Source organism: Scatophagus argus, chromosome 9 (genome assembly GCF_020382885.2).
Source record: "Scatophagus argus isolate fScaArg1 chromosome 9, fScaArg1.pri, whole genome shotgun sequence".
NCBI lineage: Eukaryota > Metazoa > Chordata > Actinopteri > Scatophagidae > Scatophagus > Scatophagus argus.
The window spans coordinates 19,497,851-19,514,002 of record NC_058501.1 but is presented as its reverse complement, the minus strand read 5'-3'; the positions used below and the strand labels follow the sequence as shown (position 1 = coordinate 19,514,002).

Sequence of the window (16,152 nt, the reverse complement as noted above, 5' to 3'; positions counted from 1 at the left end):
ACTAAACAAACAAAGGACAAGTCGATACTGAGATAGTTTTGAATTTTTAAATGATAAAAATGACACTTCTGTAAAGACCTGCACGAGGGAACATAATTTAAAACTTGAAAATATTCAATAATGTCAGCTTACAGTATGCTTATAGTGCAGGCACTCCTGTAAGTGATGATAAACAGCTTGCGTGAATATTTAACTCCATGGGAAGAAATGCAGGGCTCGAACAAGAACAACAACACAGTGTACCATAATAAAGGAGAAATTTAAGACAGCTAAAATGGACCTGGAGGGAGTATACTGAAAACTGAGGCAGTTTGGAGCTCAGAGGTCAAAAACCAAGAAAAACCAAGAAGAGAGAAAAAAAAAACTCCCCTGAGTTAAAATTAGAAATACAGAAAGAGGAGTTGAACTGACAAAGAGCAGTTTGCCTCCGACGAAGGCAGGAGCTGGACAGATGCAGAAACAAATAAACAAGGACCTCACGGGAAGTGCCAATATATCTGCCACATATTAAAAATGCTGTTTTTACTGAGAGGAATCATAATGCAGTCCCAAATGTTGTTGTTGTTTAGACTTAAAGATGTTTTCAATTTGGTCATTATGATAAAATATAACAACTTAACCATTTAAAGCAGGGGTTAAATGGCATGAATGCAGCTTTAGAAGTTATTATCTGTAAAGGCTGGTTTCTGGAAAGGCCACAGACAGTCCATACTATGATTGTCTCTGAAGAGATCTTTCCCACGCCATGTTGTGGCTCAGTTTTATGGCTTTCCCTAAATGGATTTTCCTGTTAATTTTACTGATGTGTTGTTTCATTACTGATTACCATGAAGCTAAAATATACGTTTCCTCTAATTAACATGTGCATGTACAATGAAAAAGATATCATTCAAAATATTGAATTGTGTATCCAGCTAAACATATTTTGGATAGCGTGATCTTTGAGGTAGACGCAATTCACAAGAGGTTTATACAAATATAATTACACAGCTACATGAAAGAGTCTGCACCATCAACGCCACCGATTTCTGGAAGCCCGTGACCACATGAGAGGCTTTTCCAGGACCTCAACAGAGACCACTTCAGTGTAGGCTCCATCTAAAAACAGAGTGGGCCTCAAGACAAACCTGAAGCCTATCTGCTCCTCCAGCACAGCTTGTACCATGAGGATGGCTCCAGTTGAAGTCCTTGGCCTGACTCCATCTCCAACCAAGACCTTCCTCCGAGCAGCGCCTCGCCAGCCTCACAGCACCAGGAAGTAGGTTTTGTGCTTCAGATTGGCCGACAGAAAGAATGTGAACACATGTCACACAGACATGATTATTTCCCTTTTTGTGAGGCTTTTTTTTTTGCCATGCCAAGAATTCATACTTCAAATCAGCGAACCACTAAAAACTGACTGGTGTTAGTGTCCAGTACAAACATCACTCCAGTGTGGTGGGCAATTCATCAATAATCTGGAAGTCTTTATTGGCAACCAAGCAATAGTTAGGTCAATCAAATCTCGTGGAACAGATTTATTATGTGAAGACAGCGTTGATATTGGCTGAGCTCGTCACCTAGTGTGTGCATTCAGTCAAGTGAGAAGAGCACAGTTTTGGGAGTGACGCTAACAAGACCACCACCACCCCCCCATCCCCAAAACCACATTACATCCAGAGCCTGACACCAGCTATTATGTGGAGTATGCTATGCGTGGGCCATTTCCCCGCAAGATACCACAAATGACACAAAAGGAAATTTGTCAACAACATATGAGGATGTATGTCACGAAACTACTAAGACCTCATCAAAAGCATCATAATGCGCATGCCAAACGACCGAGAGCAAAAAATGAACTCATCTCATTCAGCACAGTTAGTCACTACCAGTGTACATACATATATACATACATGCATAGTTATTGACAGCATAAAGCAGAAAAGGCAGCCAGCTATGAAACATGAAAAGCATCGGAGCAGAAATGAACAAACAACCAATTTCAGCAGCGAAAGATGAGAAATTAGAGATCCAGAGAAATTAGTATCCAGCAAACACAGCATGAACAGCATAAGAGCAAATGCAACCAGCACACCTGAGGACAAGCTGAAAAGAGAGCAGGGCCAAGAGAGAGACAACTTAAAGCCTGAAGTTAACAAACAACATCTCCAAGCTTCAAACAGCGCTTAGAGTTAAATGCTTGTGTGAGTTAGCCAACATCCTGACCAAGGTGTCAAAGTTATCCACTGTTTCCCTCTAAACTCAGAGAACGGCTAGTTGGAGCGTATTTGGGTCTAAATAACTGGGGGAAAAAAATCTAAACCTGACGAAAAGTCAACGGATCTCTAAAGCTACTAAAATTAATCCTGTCAGGAACTTCAATGTCTGCAACATACTTTAAAGGACATTCATCAGTAACTCTCAAGACATTTCACTTAGAGACAAACATGTCAACCCGCTGGTGGCGCTAAATGAAAAGTGAAGGCATCATTAGGTTCAGTGAACGCATCTCTCGGAGCCAAGGCCATCTGTGCCAATCCCAGCAGATGTTAAAAAGACCTCAACCAGGTGGGACTGGACGAAATATCAGGAAGTCACAAAACTCATTAAAGTTTATTCTTTGGGAAACATTTATGCTGATTTTCTATCACGAAACAGCAGAGTCATTTCAGTCTGGGCCCAAATGGTGGACTGACCATCCCTGAGTAAAGCCTCGCCATTAGCGCAGGTAAAAAGCAGTCTACTGCCACGCACAATGAGCAAATCCAACCACAACATCCTTCACAACAAGCAGTAAACAGATATAAAACAGCGTTCACAATAATAAGCAGTGTACTTAGCTGGGTGAGGAGGGCGGTCAGGTGCTATGGTCCCAAATCCGGCAGGTGAGGGAAAACGCCGACCACCAGCTTGAAGCAGAGTTATGTGTCGAAATCATATGACCAGTTTAATGGCTGGAACGAGCCACGAATTTACTACATTTTGATTCATTAAACGGCCCTTATGAATGGACAAAACTGGCAACTGTCAGTGAAACACTACAGGAGCAGGAGCGGCAAACGAGCGAGCAGCTGTTGAGTTTAAATGGACACTCAGGGTGCGCTCGATATATGCGACGGTACAGCCGAGGTGTGTACTTGTGTACTACCGAGGGCTTTCAGGCTGTGCTTCATTTTCCAGTTTGTTTCCCCTTTAAAATGGTCAGGAAATTAATTTAATTAGAAATGATTACGTTTGTTATCATAACATTCGCCTTTTATGCTTATGTCGCCCCCCGCCCCCCAGGGCCCGTCCTGTCAACGAGGACTGTTTTGCCATACATGGAAAAAAACTGTATTTCTATCTTTTAAAGGCATAAAAAACAACAAATGAAAAATAATAACCTTTGCATTTATCTTCTTAGAAAATGTAGGCTCTCTCTTTATCTTGATTATAAACTTATGGCCCAAAGGTACACAAAGATTGAGCTCTGTTGTATTTGTCTGACCTGTGAGCATTTTGAAGACAACATACATATCAATACTTAATATAATTATGTCATTTCCTTTTGTGGAATTATCCTTGAAAATGCAGACACAGATTTAATGTACTCACAGATTAAAGGCTCCAATTTTAATTGTCTTTACATTATACTTTACATGTAATCTGATCACAACAAAATGTTTGGCATGCGCTTGTTCAAACCGTGAAAAACTGTGGACTCTTGTGAGTGTCGTCTTGGAGAAATTTTAAGATCCGATTTACTCTAAAACTCTCCAGTCTAGAGGAGAAGTCCTCGCGGCGAACAAATCATCTTCATTCAAACATTCAGTACATACATACGTTAACCTTGCTGTAGTGTGCATTTTTGTCATTAAACGGCATACATTTCAATAGACCAATTAGTTTGTGTCCATCATCTCCCACATTCATAACTGTATCTTTCCGGATGGATTCATCAGTCTTTAAGACGCCTTTTGGTTTAATTTCATGTAGTCATTTGAAACTAATACTGCTACACAGGAAGTGCAATATCACAAAGTTCAGCTCCGTCAGAGCCAAGGGTTGTCATATCAGTGTGTCACATCACTGTTGTCCTGTTGCCATGATGTGATACTGTATCTACCACACACACTCTCGTGTCTCACACTCTTCAGGGACCCACCCAAAGGTCTATGGTCAGTCCTCCACAGAGCACCCAGTGTTTCCCTTGAAGTCCAGTTTATCTTAGTAGTAATGTACTCTGCCAATAGTCCCTGTCCCCGTCCCCAGGATATCAGGCTGGCCATTTCTCCAGATCTCACGTATGATACGTTCCCTCTCCTCCAGCCGCTGTGCCCGCTCCAGCTCCTCGGCTGAAGTAAATACGTTCACACTCAGTGTCCCGTCTGATTGCCTGGTGTGATTGACAGCAGGGATTTCTGTGCTGGGCAAAGGGACTGGTGCCTCTACATCGTCCCCATCTTCATCCTCATCATCCTCGCTCTCCTCGTCCTCCTCGCTGATGTCCTTTAAGTGTTTTTTCTCAGGCGTGGAGGGAGCCATGTTGGTCCGTGGCTTGCAGGAGATGCGGATGACCAGGAGGCAGAGTGTCAGCACCAGGCCGAAACACACTCCAAGCACAAAGTAAAGACCAAAGCTCTCTGGGTTTGCTAAGGAAAAGATGAGCAGCATCACATGGAGTAAAACGGTGTTTTGGACAGAGATCGCTAACACAGGTCGATACTGAGCTCGGCTGCAGTGTGACTCACCTTTGATATGTGCATAGGCAGCTATGCTGTTGCTCAGGAGGTCCATTTCTTTTTTCTTTACATCCATGGTGATCTTGACTTTGCTTTCTTCACACCTGAAACATACGTCACAATATATTAAATCTGTCTTTGGTGTTTAATCCAGCTAGACACCATAGCCATTTTCCAGGTGCCAAAAGTCTTCCCAAGCACCCTTCCTCCAGAGTCAAGTTCTGTGCGGCATCTGGATGTCAAACCCACTCACCATGGTACTTTTTCATGTGCTTGGGGTGGGTGGGATGGGGCCTCCAAGTGTCAAACAAAAGCTCCTCTGTATCCTCCTAAAGGACTGGCTTCAACTGGGATCATCATAATGCATTTTGCATACGGCAGTCTGCCTCTGCCATTCTCTCTCAACTGTGGCAGCCCTCTATAAAAGAGGTCAACAGTCAATTTTCCAAGTAGCCACGAAGGAGTCCTTCCTGCCTGATGGCCAGATCAATTTGTGAAGCTCTGACTAAAAAGGCCAGTGTGTTGTTGACTTATTTGTATTGTTTGGACTTTGTGTCCGTGACATTTAAACTGCTTATCTTCCTTGTTTCCTGTCGGTCTGAGTAGCTCTATTGTGTTTTTAACCATTCTAAATGCAGTGGTGAGTCCCTACACACCCAAGGAAGTCTTTCGTAAAGTAAAACCTTTGGAGAACAGTTCATGTTCATTCTCATGGCAGTCTGTTTTTTGCTTCCAACAATTATCTATATCCAGCCCCCTCCGCTACCTTCACAGTACCTCCCCACTCAGAGACTTTTGTTTTTAGGGGACACAAGCCTGTTTCTTATCTGAAAAAAACATTTATTGGATTTGCTTGCATGGAACACCAAACTGGGGTCATGCCTTTCTATGTTTCCTCTGCTAACCTTCCTCCTCCTCCTCAGTCCTGCTCCCCTCTCCTGCTAAATTTGTCTTTTCTTCTCCTCTTTGTGAACAATTTCCATCTCCCTGGCTTGATGGCATAACGTTGTTGCACCATGGGGCACATGAGAGTGTTGCAACAGAAAAGAGACCAGTTTAAAATAACAGGAGGAGCCTTAAATCCTTCAGCTAATGTCAGCGCCATTCCTCTTTGAAGATATAATGTGTGACATTTCCATCAGATAGATTTTGGCTGGCAATAGCTGTTTATTCGTGAAGACTCTAACTGCCATGACCCCACACTACTTCACTACGTCATCAAACTTTGTTTTCATTGTTTTGGTTGAGAGACCCCTAGTGCCAGAAATTACACACTGTGAGATTAACATGTGCTTTGTGTTGTGGCTGGCGGTGGAAAAAACATTCTGTTCATGTGAAATGATGACGAACTCTGAAGCCGCCTGCCACTAACCTGAGTGTGCTGCTCTCTAAGTCGAACCACATGTCACTGTGCTTACACATGAACCATATGGATGTCCTCAGATTGCACAAACCACATGTTTGCGTTTGCATGTACCCACTGATAACCTCGGTGGCTGAATTTTTATTGTGACGTTAATACCTCAGTGAGGTATTCGCAGCATTTGTGCCTGTTTGTTGATGTAGCTTTTAGCAAAACTCAAGCATAAAAAAGAGCACACGTGGAAACCATATGTGTTATGGCCCACTAATAAACTTTAAAAGAGCAGAAGCAAATACGGATAAAGTACAAAACTTACCACGAAATGAAACTTTGGAGCGCGTCCTCAGTCCCAGCTCATAGTGCAATGAGAAGTTGGAGAATAGATGCAAAATGATCACGCTCCTCTCTCTGTCTCTCCTTTGCTGTTGAATCAGGGCTGTGATCTTTGGTCCTGAGGCTAAAAACACACAAGAGCAAACACGCACACACACACACACACACGCACACACACACACACAGACATCAAGCTACATTAGATCCAAAGTCACTGAGGCGTCTGCAGTACAAACAACGGCAGGCCTATTGCAGGATACACTAGACCAGAGGCAGGCTTTTCAGTTTTCAGTGGTTTCAGCTCTGCTGTCTTGAGCTCACACTAAAGAAAAACACTGCAAAAACACAGGTATGTCCAGACTGTATAGCAGAGTATGAAAAGGGGGACAAAAATATTTTAAAGGTATAACTGATATACAGCTGATATACAGTATTGCCTTGTTGTTTGTTTTTAACTTGTGCAAACTCTATGTTATGTACTCTACTCTGTAACTCTATTTGGAACAAAGTTAAATGTGAAAGGAAAATGTGAAGCTTTCCTGCAATACCAAATTCCCTTCATGACTCCAGAAACTCAAACTGTGGCAATCTTTCTACAACAAGAACCCCAGAATCACTTTCCTTTACGCAATAAAAGCCATACAACTTGCTGGGAGTTGGAGCTTTACATGCCAGGTGGGGGATTGAGTGCTGTTAAAAAATGCTGCGCTGTGAAGTTTTGGAACTTGTAGCCCTGTTTAGGAAAAAGATCCTCTGCCAGCTGAAGTTGGTTTAGCAGAGCCTCTGTGCTTTCCAGGGCAGATTTGGATCTTGCTGACTCTTGGCAGATCCTATATACACTACAGAGCGCCTGACTGAGACAGCGCTCGGGGGACTAAGTGATAGAGCGATCACTATGGCAACAACATGCTTTCCAGGCCATCCCGTCGGTCCCCAAGGGGGGCGACACGATGGGCCTTTTGTTTCTGCACTGCGCCGTAGGGATGGACCTACGCACTGTCTTCCTGTTGAGCTTCCTTCCCTTCTTTTCAGTTATGAACAAGTTCATCTCCTCCCTCCCACAGAGTCAAATCCCACCCTATTAATGGAATCCATTCATCATTATCCAAGCAGAGCTGAGGAACACGGGCTTTCAATGAGTTATTTGGTTTTTGTCTCAAGGTTAATGACACAAACGGCTTGAATGACTGTGACCGCCGTGCTTCAAGCCAAGGTCAAAGCTAATGACTGGATGCCTACAGTACGACAACTGGCCTCTTCTCACACTGGAATGTGGCGAACCTGAGCTTCATCAGGAGTCAGGCATCTGTTATTGGTGGTTAATGACAACTGGAAACCTGTTTAAAGCCTATCTAAACACTAATTATGCTGTCCTGTTGTTTTGTTGTGTTTTTGTTTTACCCCAAGGAGGAAATTATTAACAGACCTTCTCCTCCCCAGATCTGAAAAATCCCATGACTCAGTTTTCAGTCATTTTCTCCAAGTGACCCGATTTACTTTTCTATTGCAGATATTGCAACACCCCACAGCCTTGAAAATGAACCCTTAATCATAACAATGGAGTCATGCATTATCGATTTGCTGTATCACTTTGTCCCATCATGTTTTGATCAAGCTTAAATTGTATTATAAACTGCCTGGCAAATATTAGGAGTGAAAACAATAGTCCTCAAATTACTGCTTTAATACTGAAAATAATATGGAAACTTAACTCAAAACAGCAATTTCAGCAGAACAAACCAAACCCCTAATGATATTTAGTGATTACATCACTTTGTACCGGACCAGGCTATCTATGCAAACAAACAAATAAAACTTTGCACATCTCATACTCTGCAATAAAAGTAAGAAATTTTCGAAAATCAGGACACTCTATGGTGTTATTCTGTGCATCCAAATTCAGTTATGAAAAATAATTCCAGTGCAGTTGTGAGTACCGGATGTGAATACATAAAACAAAAATGTTATTTTCCGATGATCTAGCCAAACCCGTGGCATCACGTGTCTTTTTGCCACGTCTGGTGTCCTATGACGTTAATGTTTAGTCCTATTTTTTGTCTGTGCTTATCATTTGCTCTTTCCTGGCCTCACATCCTGAGGTCAAACTCTCAGGCATCCCTTTCCTGAGTCCTTTGCATGCTAGTGACCACTAAATAATCAGTTAACCCATCCTGTTCAACTCTGTGGGAAATGTATGTCTGTGTATCTTTATCTCATATGAAATCAAAACAAAATATAATCCCACTGACAAACGTTTGCAACTGCCTTCCAAAATCTGACTGTCGGCGAGTTATTCCTGTAAGGTCACGCTCAGACCAAAGCCAGCACAAACACAGTATGGTGTGGTGTTGTGACCTGAGAAGAGGGCAAGCACTATTCCTGACTGAGCATTGTTTGCTTTGGTCTGAATGGAGGAGTCGAGTGGAAGAAAAACTCTATCATGTAGCGTGATATTTTTGTCGTCTTCCACTTGGAGATAACCACAATGGCCCTTCCTTCCAACAAGGTTTGTCCCTTGTCCCTGGACAACTGCCAGATCAGAGCCTTCCTCCAGCATCACTGCCATTGTCTAAGGTAAGTATATCAAGGCAGAGTGATTCATCAGCTGTCTCCTAACAGGCGCAGACCTCCAAAGCAAAAGTCTGTTACTGAATAGAAGCTCTTTTCCCTAGATACTTAACCAGTAATACTTGTTTCAAAAACTCCTCTAACAACGAAGAAATCATGTCAATGTCAGAAGCCTTCAGTGGAATTTATGCAGGAATCAAGCCGCATTGTATGTATATATATCTATATATATACAAACACACACACATACAAGATGAAAGGTCAAGTTAAACAAGGGAGCAAGTCTGTGTTATTTACTTATTATAATGACACACGCCAAACCTCAGAGGGAAAGAAATATTTTTAATACTTCGAATATCTGTGCAGCCGCAACAGTTCCTGGCAACAACAGACGGTCTTTCTGCGGTTTGCCTGGGACAAAGCTTTTCAAACTGAAACCTGCCAGATTTGAATTTAATGACATTTCACTGTTTTTAGATTCAAGTCCACACAAAAATTCTCTCTGGTGAAGGAGATCACAGGAGCCCCCATTAGAATTTATAGCATCCTGTGTTGTATTTTTTGCTCTCAATTACGTTCATTAAGAAGTGCCTGCTTTGATTCTATGGCTGCTACTGAAAAAAAAACTGTCTGGTCTTAATGATACACAGCATCAAACAAACCAATCTGGGTAATTTATTCTCCATTTTCAGCTTGCGGAGCACATTCTGAAACTCTGCGTGTTTCCCTTAAATAAATATACTGAATCAAAGCTCACTCTTGGCTCGGTTATCTCTCACACATGAAGAAATTCTTTCAGTAGCTCATGAAAGGTTAACAGCAACCTTCAAACTGCCAAAGAATCTGAAACTGTATCACAAAAGTGTCTGCTGGATGTCTCTAAGACATTCATCACACACCTGTAATCAAGCCAGAAAAGTGGGTCCAAATACTAAAAACATAGTAGAACTTCAAACTTTTCCCAAAACAGCAAAGGTGAAGGTGATCATTTTCCACCCAGTAAACAGAAACATTGTCCAAACCAACATCAGCATCTGTGAAAGCACTCATGAAGCTCCACAGGGTAAATTTCGTGTGGAAGCAAGCCTTATTCCAAGAAGGTTTCAAAGGGCATTTCTGGGCAAAGTAAGAGTACATTGCTTTGCAGTTCCTCTCGACATGAAGATCTTGGGTTTCAAGCTGTGCAAATTGTTAGCGCTGCTTGCCCCTTGTCAAGGCCTGTCAGACTATCTGACTGAGAGGGAAATTGTTGCATTTGGAAACAGGACAGGCATGTGGTTGCTATCAGGACAGAGACATTGAACACCGGGTGATGTTGACCTTGAACAGACCTAGGTCAGAGAGTATTTGCAAATACTTACTCAAATAAAGCTGATTTTACCCTGTTTACGTATTGGATCATTGAGATACAGTATCTCATCAAGAATATCTAACCTTGAAAGTAAAGACTAGAAGAAAGTCTAAGCGGGCCTGGGACACTATGTCAAAGGAGCCATGTTAAGGACTGTACTCAAAGGATGCAAAATGCTGACAAAACAGCAACAGCAACAAAAACCAACCCAACATTGTGTGGAAGTAAAGTCCAGCTGTGCCACTGCTAAATATTCTCTGGATCTTTGTGTCGATTTTGGTTGTACTTCTCCCTTTTTTTCAGCGAAAGGTTACAGAAATTTGATGACACGAGTCCAGTCTGTTCAAATGCCTGAAGAAGTTGTGGACAGTTCAGGATGATCTCAAACCAAGGTGTCTCTTGATCTTTCAACCATATCACATGGTCTTCGTCGGCAAATGGAGTTACTCACTTGTCATGGAACTCTGCGACTTCTGCTAATGAAGATATAGAGGAAGCATGTGAGATGTCCATGAGAGTAGACTGTTTCATCAAGTGCATCATTTTCAGAGACACTAAAATGATTTTAAAAATCCCAACCGTCTAATGTACCCTCTAGGTAAAAACAGACAAACATCATATTTTAAAACATATTTGACCCTTGTCTGAACTGCAGAGGCAAACAGCTCCAGCAAATGCAAAGTTAGAACTTGCACAACTTTTATTAAGTTTCCACTTGAGTGGGTCTTAACTGGAAATAAATTTAGATTTAAACCTGTATCGTTTGTGCAGCAAACATTTTTGTTCCATTAGTCAGTTTGATCTTATCCAAACTTCTTGAATATTGCTGCATGCTTGATACAAAGCTGAAAGAGAACATTGTTTTTCTTCATGTATTGATGTATTTGGTTTGGGGCATTTTGGACTTTATTTGACATACACTCAATGAACAACAGCTTTGCTTTCAAGGAGAAAACTTTTCCAGGAGTAAACACATAATAAAAGCAGTCAGGCATTGTTGGAGGTTATTATTTGACTAAAGACACTGTAGTTTCAACAAGGGCAGGGTTGTAAATGACTCAGTATGCCAACGTGACGCCAGCTTGGCTCAGAGTAACTGCAGCCCTTGCCCCAATGAATCCCTGTGTATCCTTGTGGCATGAAAAGTGAACCACAGTACACTGTTTGTCCTGTGAAGAGCATATTTTGTGGGCTATGGCAGGTAATAGGAGGGTAATGGAGATATGGGACTGAGTTGGGGTTAAGGCAAGTGGTTAATAGCACCCAGATGCATTCCTGATGTGAGGCAAATTCAGAATGCTTTACTATGTAAATCAAGAAGAGATATCCTATGTACCATCTTCGCATTGCGTTATCGCTGTACCAATCAAGCAAATCAAGCTGTGCTCATGGCAGTAAGAAGCCATATTAGGACCACAGCTGTGTGTGTGTGTTTGCAGACAGGGTTTACTCGTTCCTGTACGGTATGCATGTGTGTATTGATAGTCACCGGTTGCCTGTGTATGTTCCTATAAGTTGAAATTCATTCATAGGAAGCCTCATCTATGATTCTCTAAAGGGCTAAACTCAGAGCTCCAAAAATAGAGCCATGATTTCATCGATCTGGGTCACGATCCAGCAGCACGCCTGCACCACGTACTGTATCAATTACATGGACCCTACAGATTACTCTGTGACACAAAACATGTGTTTGGCCTTTATGTGATTGGGTCCGTAGCACAGCATTTACTCTACACTGCTCGTGAACATAATGGTGCAGCTCCATGAGATTTAGGAGGTTCAGAAATTATGCTGTGACAGGAACTGCATTTGTGTAGTAAAAGTGATGACCGCTTCCTGTTTTCAGCTATTTAAAATGCCTCGGAGAAGCCTATATGACTTTTATTGACTTCTTTTAGCGACCGGTAGTGAACACGAAAACATCAACAGCATCGTCACCTGTCGCGGTGCCAGTCGAAGTACAGCAGCATCATACACATTTGCATTATAGTGGATGAATAAATGCGCCCTTTGGAGCAGATCTGACAGAATGCTTGTCGAAAAGTTCTTTATCACATAGGAAGGTGGTGTAGAGGTAAAATTAATGCTTTGTCATTTGGTTTTTGTGACTAAGGAATGAAATGTTATGTAATGTTTGCTTGTGGAGTTGGAAGATTGGAGGGTACAGTCTACAAAAATAGATCTCAGTGTTGATCTTCTAGGATATCTGATTAACCTTTTTTTTCTGATTTTGTATTTAATATTGGCTCTTCCATACTGTGACCAACTTATCTTGGCTCAACTCTCTTTTGCTAATATTGTCTGAAGCAGCAAGCGTACCAAATACATGGAGTTCTAGACTGTTGCAACATTCACATGTGGTTTTGAACAAAAGAAATAAATAAAAGGCCACCACTTCTGTCCACGTTCAACTGCTGTTTTAAATGGGTGTGCGCGTGTGTATCCAAGATAGGAGTGTAAGCTCAGGCAAACCCGCTGGACTTAACATGTCAAACATCTGCCTGAGCTTAAACCGAGGAGTGTCTCGACCAGTGGAGCTCTTACTACAAAGCAATAAGCCCTGAGCCCTGGAAGACATCAGTGGTTGACGGGAGCTTTGCTAAACACAGTTTGTGAGACACATCATTCATCAAACTTCCTTTTCTCTATTACTTTAAACTAACCTCTCTGTTACTTAATGGTAGTGAGATTATAGCCGTGGTGGGCAGAGCATGAGTTCTTGTCATTTATGTCTATTTATAATATCACATTTCAAGAATGAGCTAATAAACAGGACAAGGTATCCAAAGTGAACAACTGCTCTTGCTATCTATAAGCTCTCCCATTGGATGACTGTAAGGATGCGTTGTCAGTTTGCAGTGTATTGCAGGCATTGGCTGAAAATAACAGTGAGTAGCAGCAGTAAACCAACAGCAGAAACAGTGAAAATGTATGTATTGTAAAGAGCCATGTGTTTGAATGGACCACTCTGTTATGGGAAGGGGTGCTTTAAAGAGATCAGCTGGTGATCAGCTGGTGATCAGCTGATCTGGGTGGCACTAATGGCTCCATGTCATTGCCTAAATGTGCACAGTGAAATCTATCATCACAGTATGTGAACTTTTCACACATCAATTTGCTCACATTGTGTTCATGATGATGGACTGTTCTCGGTCACAGTCAGTTCAGTCACAGTCAGTCAGTTCAGTTAAGGTCAGTACGATTCATGGAAAAGGTGAATTATTACTTACTGCAGAGGAGACAGATTTCTGGGGTGTGTAACTCAGCCAGTGGGGGGCTTTGTAAATGGTCAGGCTAATCTAGAGTTTGGGAAAAAGGAGTAAAAATGATTTCAGAGCTGCATCATGAAATCATAATTAATTTAGTTTTATGTTTGAGGAAGTGTTCCCATTTACTCTGTTGTGCCATTACTTGTTGCATTAGCTTTCTACACAGTAATACAACACAGAACCTGACCAACCAACAGTAAAGGGTTGGTGCAGAATTCCCAAGTAACACTGAAACATAAGAGGCATGTTTATCCTGTACATTAAGGCCGGAATCGCTGAACTCGCACAAGTCGTTGTTATTACGACGGTCTACAACAGTCCATTATCATCACAATTAACTTTTTAATATAACTGTGTTCTCCTTGAGCCATAAGTTGAATGAGAAAATGAAAATTAAAGGAGCCGCTCACAACACTGGGAGAACATCCACTGGGGCTATTTTGTGATAACAGTGCATTTTTTGTTTAAGAGAAGACAACTCTGCTATAGAATAAAGCCCATTTGGGAGCCTGCTATATCTGCCAAATGTTAGAAAGTTATCTGCATCATCACATGCTCTGGGTTCGGGCTTCAAGCAGATATTTCTACTTCATCATCACCGTGATAAACATTACAAACAACCACAAACAGCACACATTCTACTCCTTTTCTTGCAAAGGGTTGTGTTTAACCGCTCTACGTGAGGGGTCTTTTCTCTTGACTTAAATCAGCTTGGTGTAGGTTGAAATGTTGGTACACAGGGAGTTTTGACAAGCAGTTCAAATCAGAGCCTGGCCTCTGACCTGTGGGTAAACAGAGTAAGTTAACAGCCATCCTCTGGACAGATAAGACAGGCCAAATGATAAGTGAGTCGGTGGGAAAAGGAAAGTCTGCAGGTATGATTAGCTCGGAGAGGTCACACAGAAGTCAACCGTTCCTGGCCAACCTTGGAGTCGCTTAAGCAAGCATTCACACTCATGCTATAGAAAGTTATCTGATTGACTGGAGGAGGCGCAGCTAAAGTGCTGCCAGCCCACTCAGATAGTGTAAATTAAAGGAGACCCCTGAGAGCAGCCCAGCCCTATTGAGCCTCCACCCATCACCTCCTTTCTCCCTGATAAGAGACTGCAAAGGTCCAGTGGAGGGAAAGAGAAAAAAGAGAAAGAGAGGGAGGTTTGGGAGCTGAAGCATATGGTTGTCTGCTGTTGTACATGAATGTTTCTATGGTCGCATGTAAAAAAAAAACAGGGGGAACAGCTGATAAAGAAAGACATGTGCACCATGTGTACACTTTTCAAACCTCATCTTCGAGCTGTCTCACCTCAGATGTCTCTGATTACGTGACATCTGCTCTCTGCTCTCACACAAAAAAAGAAAAAAATTACAAAAAAGTGACAGGATGTTTGCTTTGATTGCTGCAAAGTGACAGCTAATTAGTCACCACAAGGTTAGCGAGTAACGTGCAGCTGCACAGGAAAGCACAGCTCGGGCTCTCCTGTCCTGTGTCAACTATAAGTGCTGCATCAGCTCATTTTTGGCAGAGGTTTCACACATGACAATGTTTAGGTGGCTGTGGATATTCAGCTGGACTGATAATGACAACAACACATCACCATACTGCGATGAAATATGGTTATCACTGTAAAGAGGGTTGTTTACTCTGTTGCTACTCATTCACTTCTATGTCATATTTAACCACAGTTTATAAAAATATAAACAACTGCACATATTTCATGCAAGGTTAAAACCTATTAGATGTGCTGTGATAGAAACCAGATATCAAGTTTTCCCAAACACACTCACCTGTAAACAGGCTTTCCAAAGTAACTTATTCAGTTCAAATGAGATGCAGAGCATTAAAACTGTGGACACTCAGCCACAAAAAACTTCATCCATTGTAAAAGTCCAGTGACAGAGGGGCTCTGGTTCACCGGGGTTTCTATGGTACTCTACACACACACACCGAAATAAACTGTCAAACTCACCCGGTCTGTGATGACAAGAAATCCGCCTCTGAAACTGTTCAGTCCACACAGAAAGCTCCAGGCAAAAGTTCAGCCTTGGTTCCCTCCAAAATTTAAAAACAAAACAAAACAAAACAAACCCCCAAGCATTAGAAGCAGTCCTGACTGTTTCAGTTGATTCCCTGTTCCTGCTGTGGTCAAGTCATGAAGAGCGTGTGTGTCTGCCTGAGTGTGTGTGTGTGTGTGTGTGTGTGTGTACAGAGTCTGGGGAAGAGGTGGTAACTTCCTCTCAAAGTTGGAGACGGAGTGAGTAAGAGTTTTTTTTTTCCCCTCTCCCTCTCTTCTCGCTCTCCCAGCTGCAGCCCAAAGAGCAGGAAAAGCTGTCATACTATCCCCCCCCCTTCAGATGGGGAAAAAAAGAGGAACAGCCTAAAAAGGGCAGGCTCAAGGAAGTGGGGAGGGAGGAAAGCAGCGGCTGTGTGCATGTGAGATGAGGTGTGTGTGTGTGTGTGTGTGTGTGTGTGTGTGGTGTGTGGGGGGGGCTTTTCCCTTCTGTTGTTGAGGGAACAAGCAGAAAGCAACTCTGGGCAAATTAACTCAAGCTTTTCCATGCATAATCCAGTGT

The 16,152-nt window shown here is 42.2% G+C and overlaps 1 protein-coding gene across 1 annotated transcript; it reads right to left on the bottom strand.

Annotated features, from left to right (window-relative positions):
- Positions 1 to 3,559: 3,559 nt before the first annotated feature.
- eva1ba (eva-1 homolog Ba (C. elegans)) lies at positions 3,560 to 15,822 on the bottom strand. Its single transcript, XM_046398951.1, has 4 exons — positions 15,549 to 15,822; positions 6,380 to 6,520; positions 4,710 to 4,804; positions 3,560 to 4,610 (listed from the first exon to the last, which is right to left on the bottom strand). Exons 3-4 carry the CDS (start codon positions 4,774 to 4,776, stop codon positions 4,186 to 4,188), a joined length of 492 nt encoding a protein of 163 aa, XP_046254907.1. The 5' UTR covers positions 4,777 to 4,804; positions 6,380 to 6,520; positions 15,549 to 15,822; the 3' UTR covers positions 3,560 to 4,185.
- Positions 15,823 to 16,152: the final 330 nt, after the last annotated feature.

Coding starts and splice junctions, on each gene's coding strand:
- eva1ba (XM_046398951.1), bottom strand. CDS start 4,776: ATGGATGTAAAGAAAAAAGAAATGGACCTCCTGAGCAACAGCATAGCT. Junction 4,611..4,709: donor TGCCTATGCACATATCAAAG/GTGAGTCACACT, acceptor TCTTTTCCTTAG/CAAACCCAGAGAGCTTTGGT.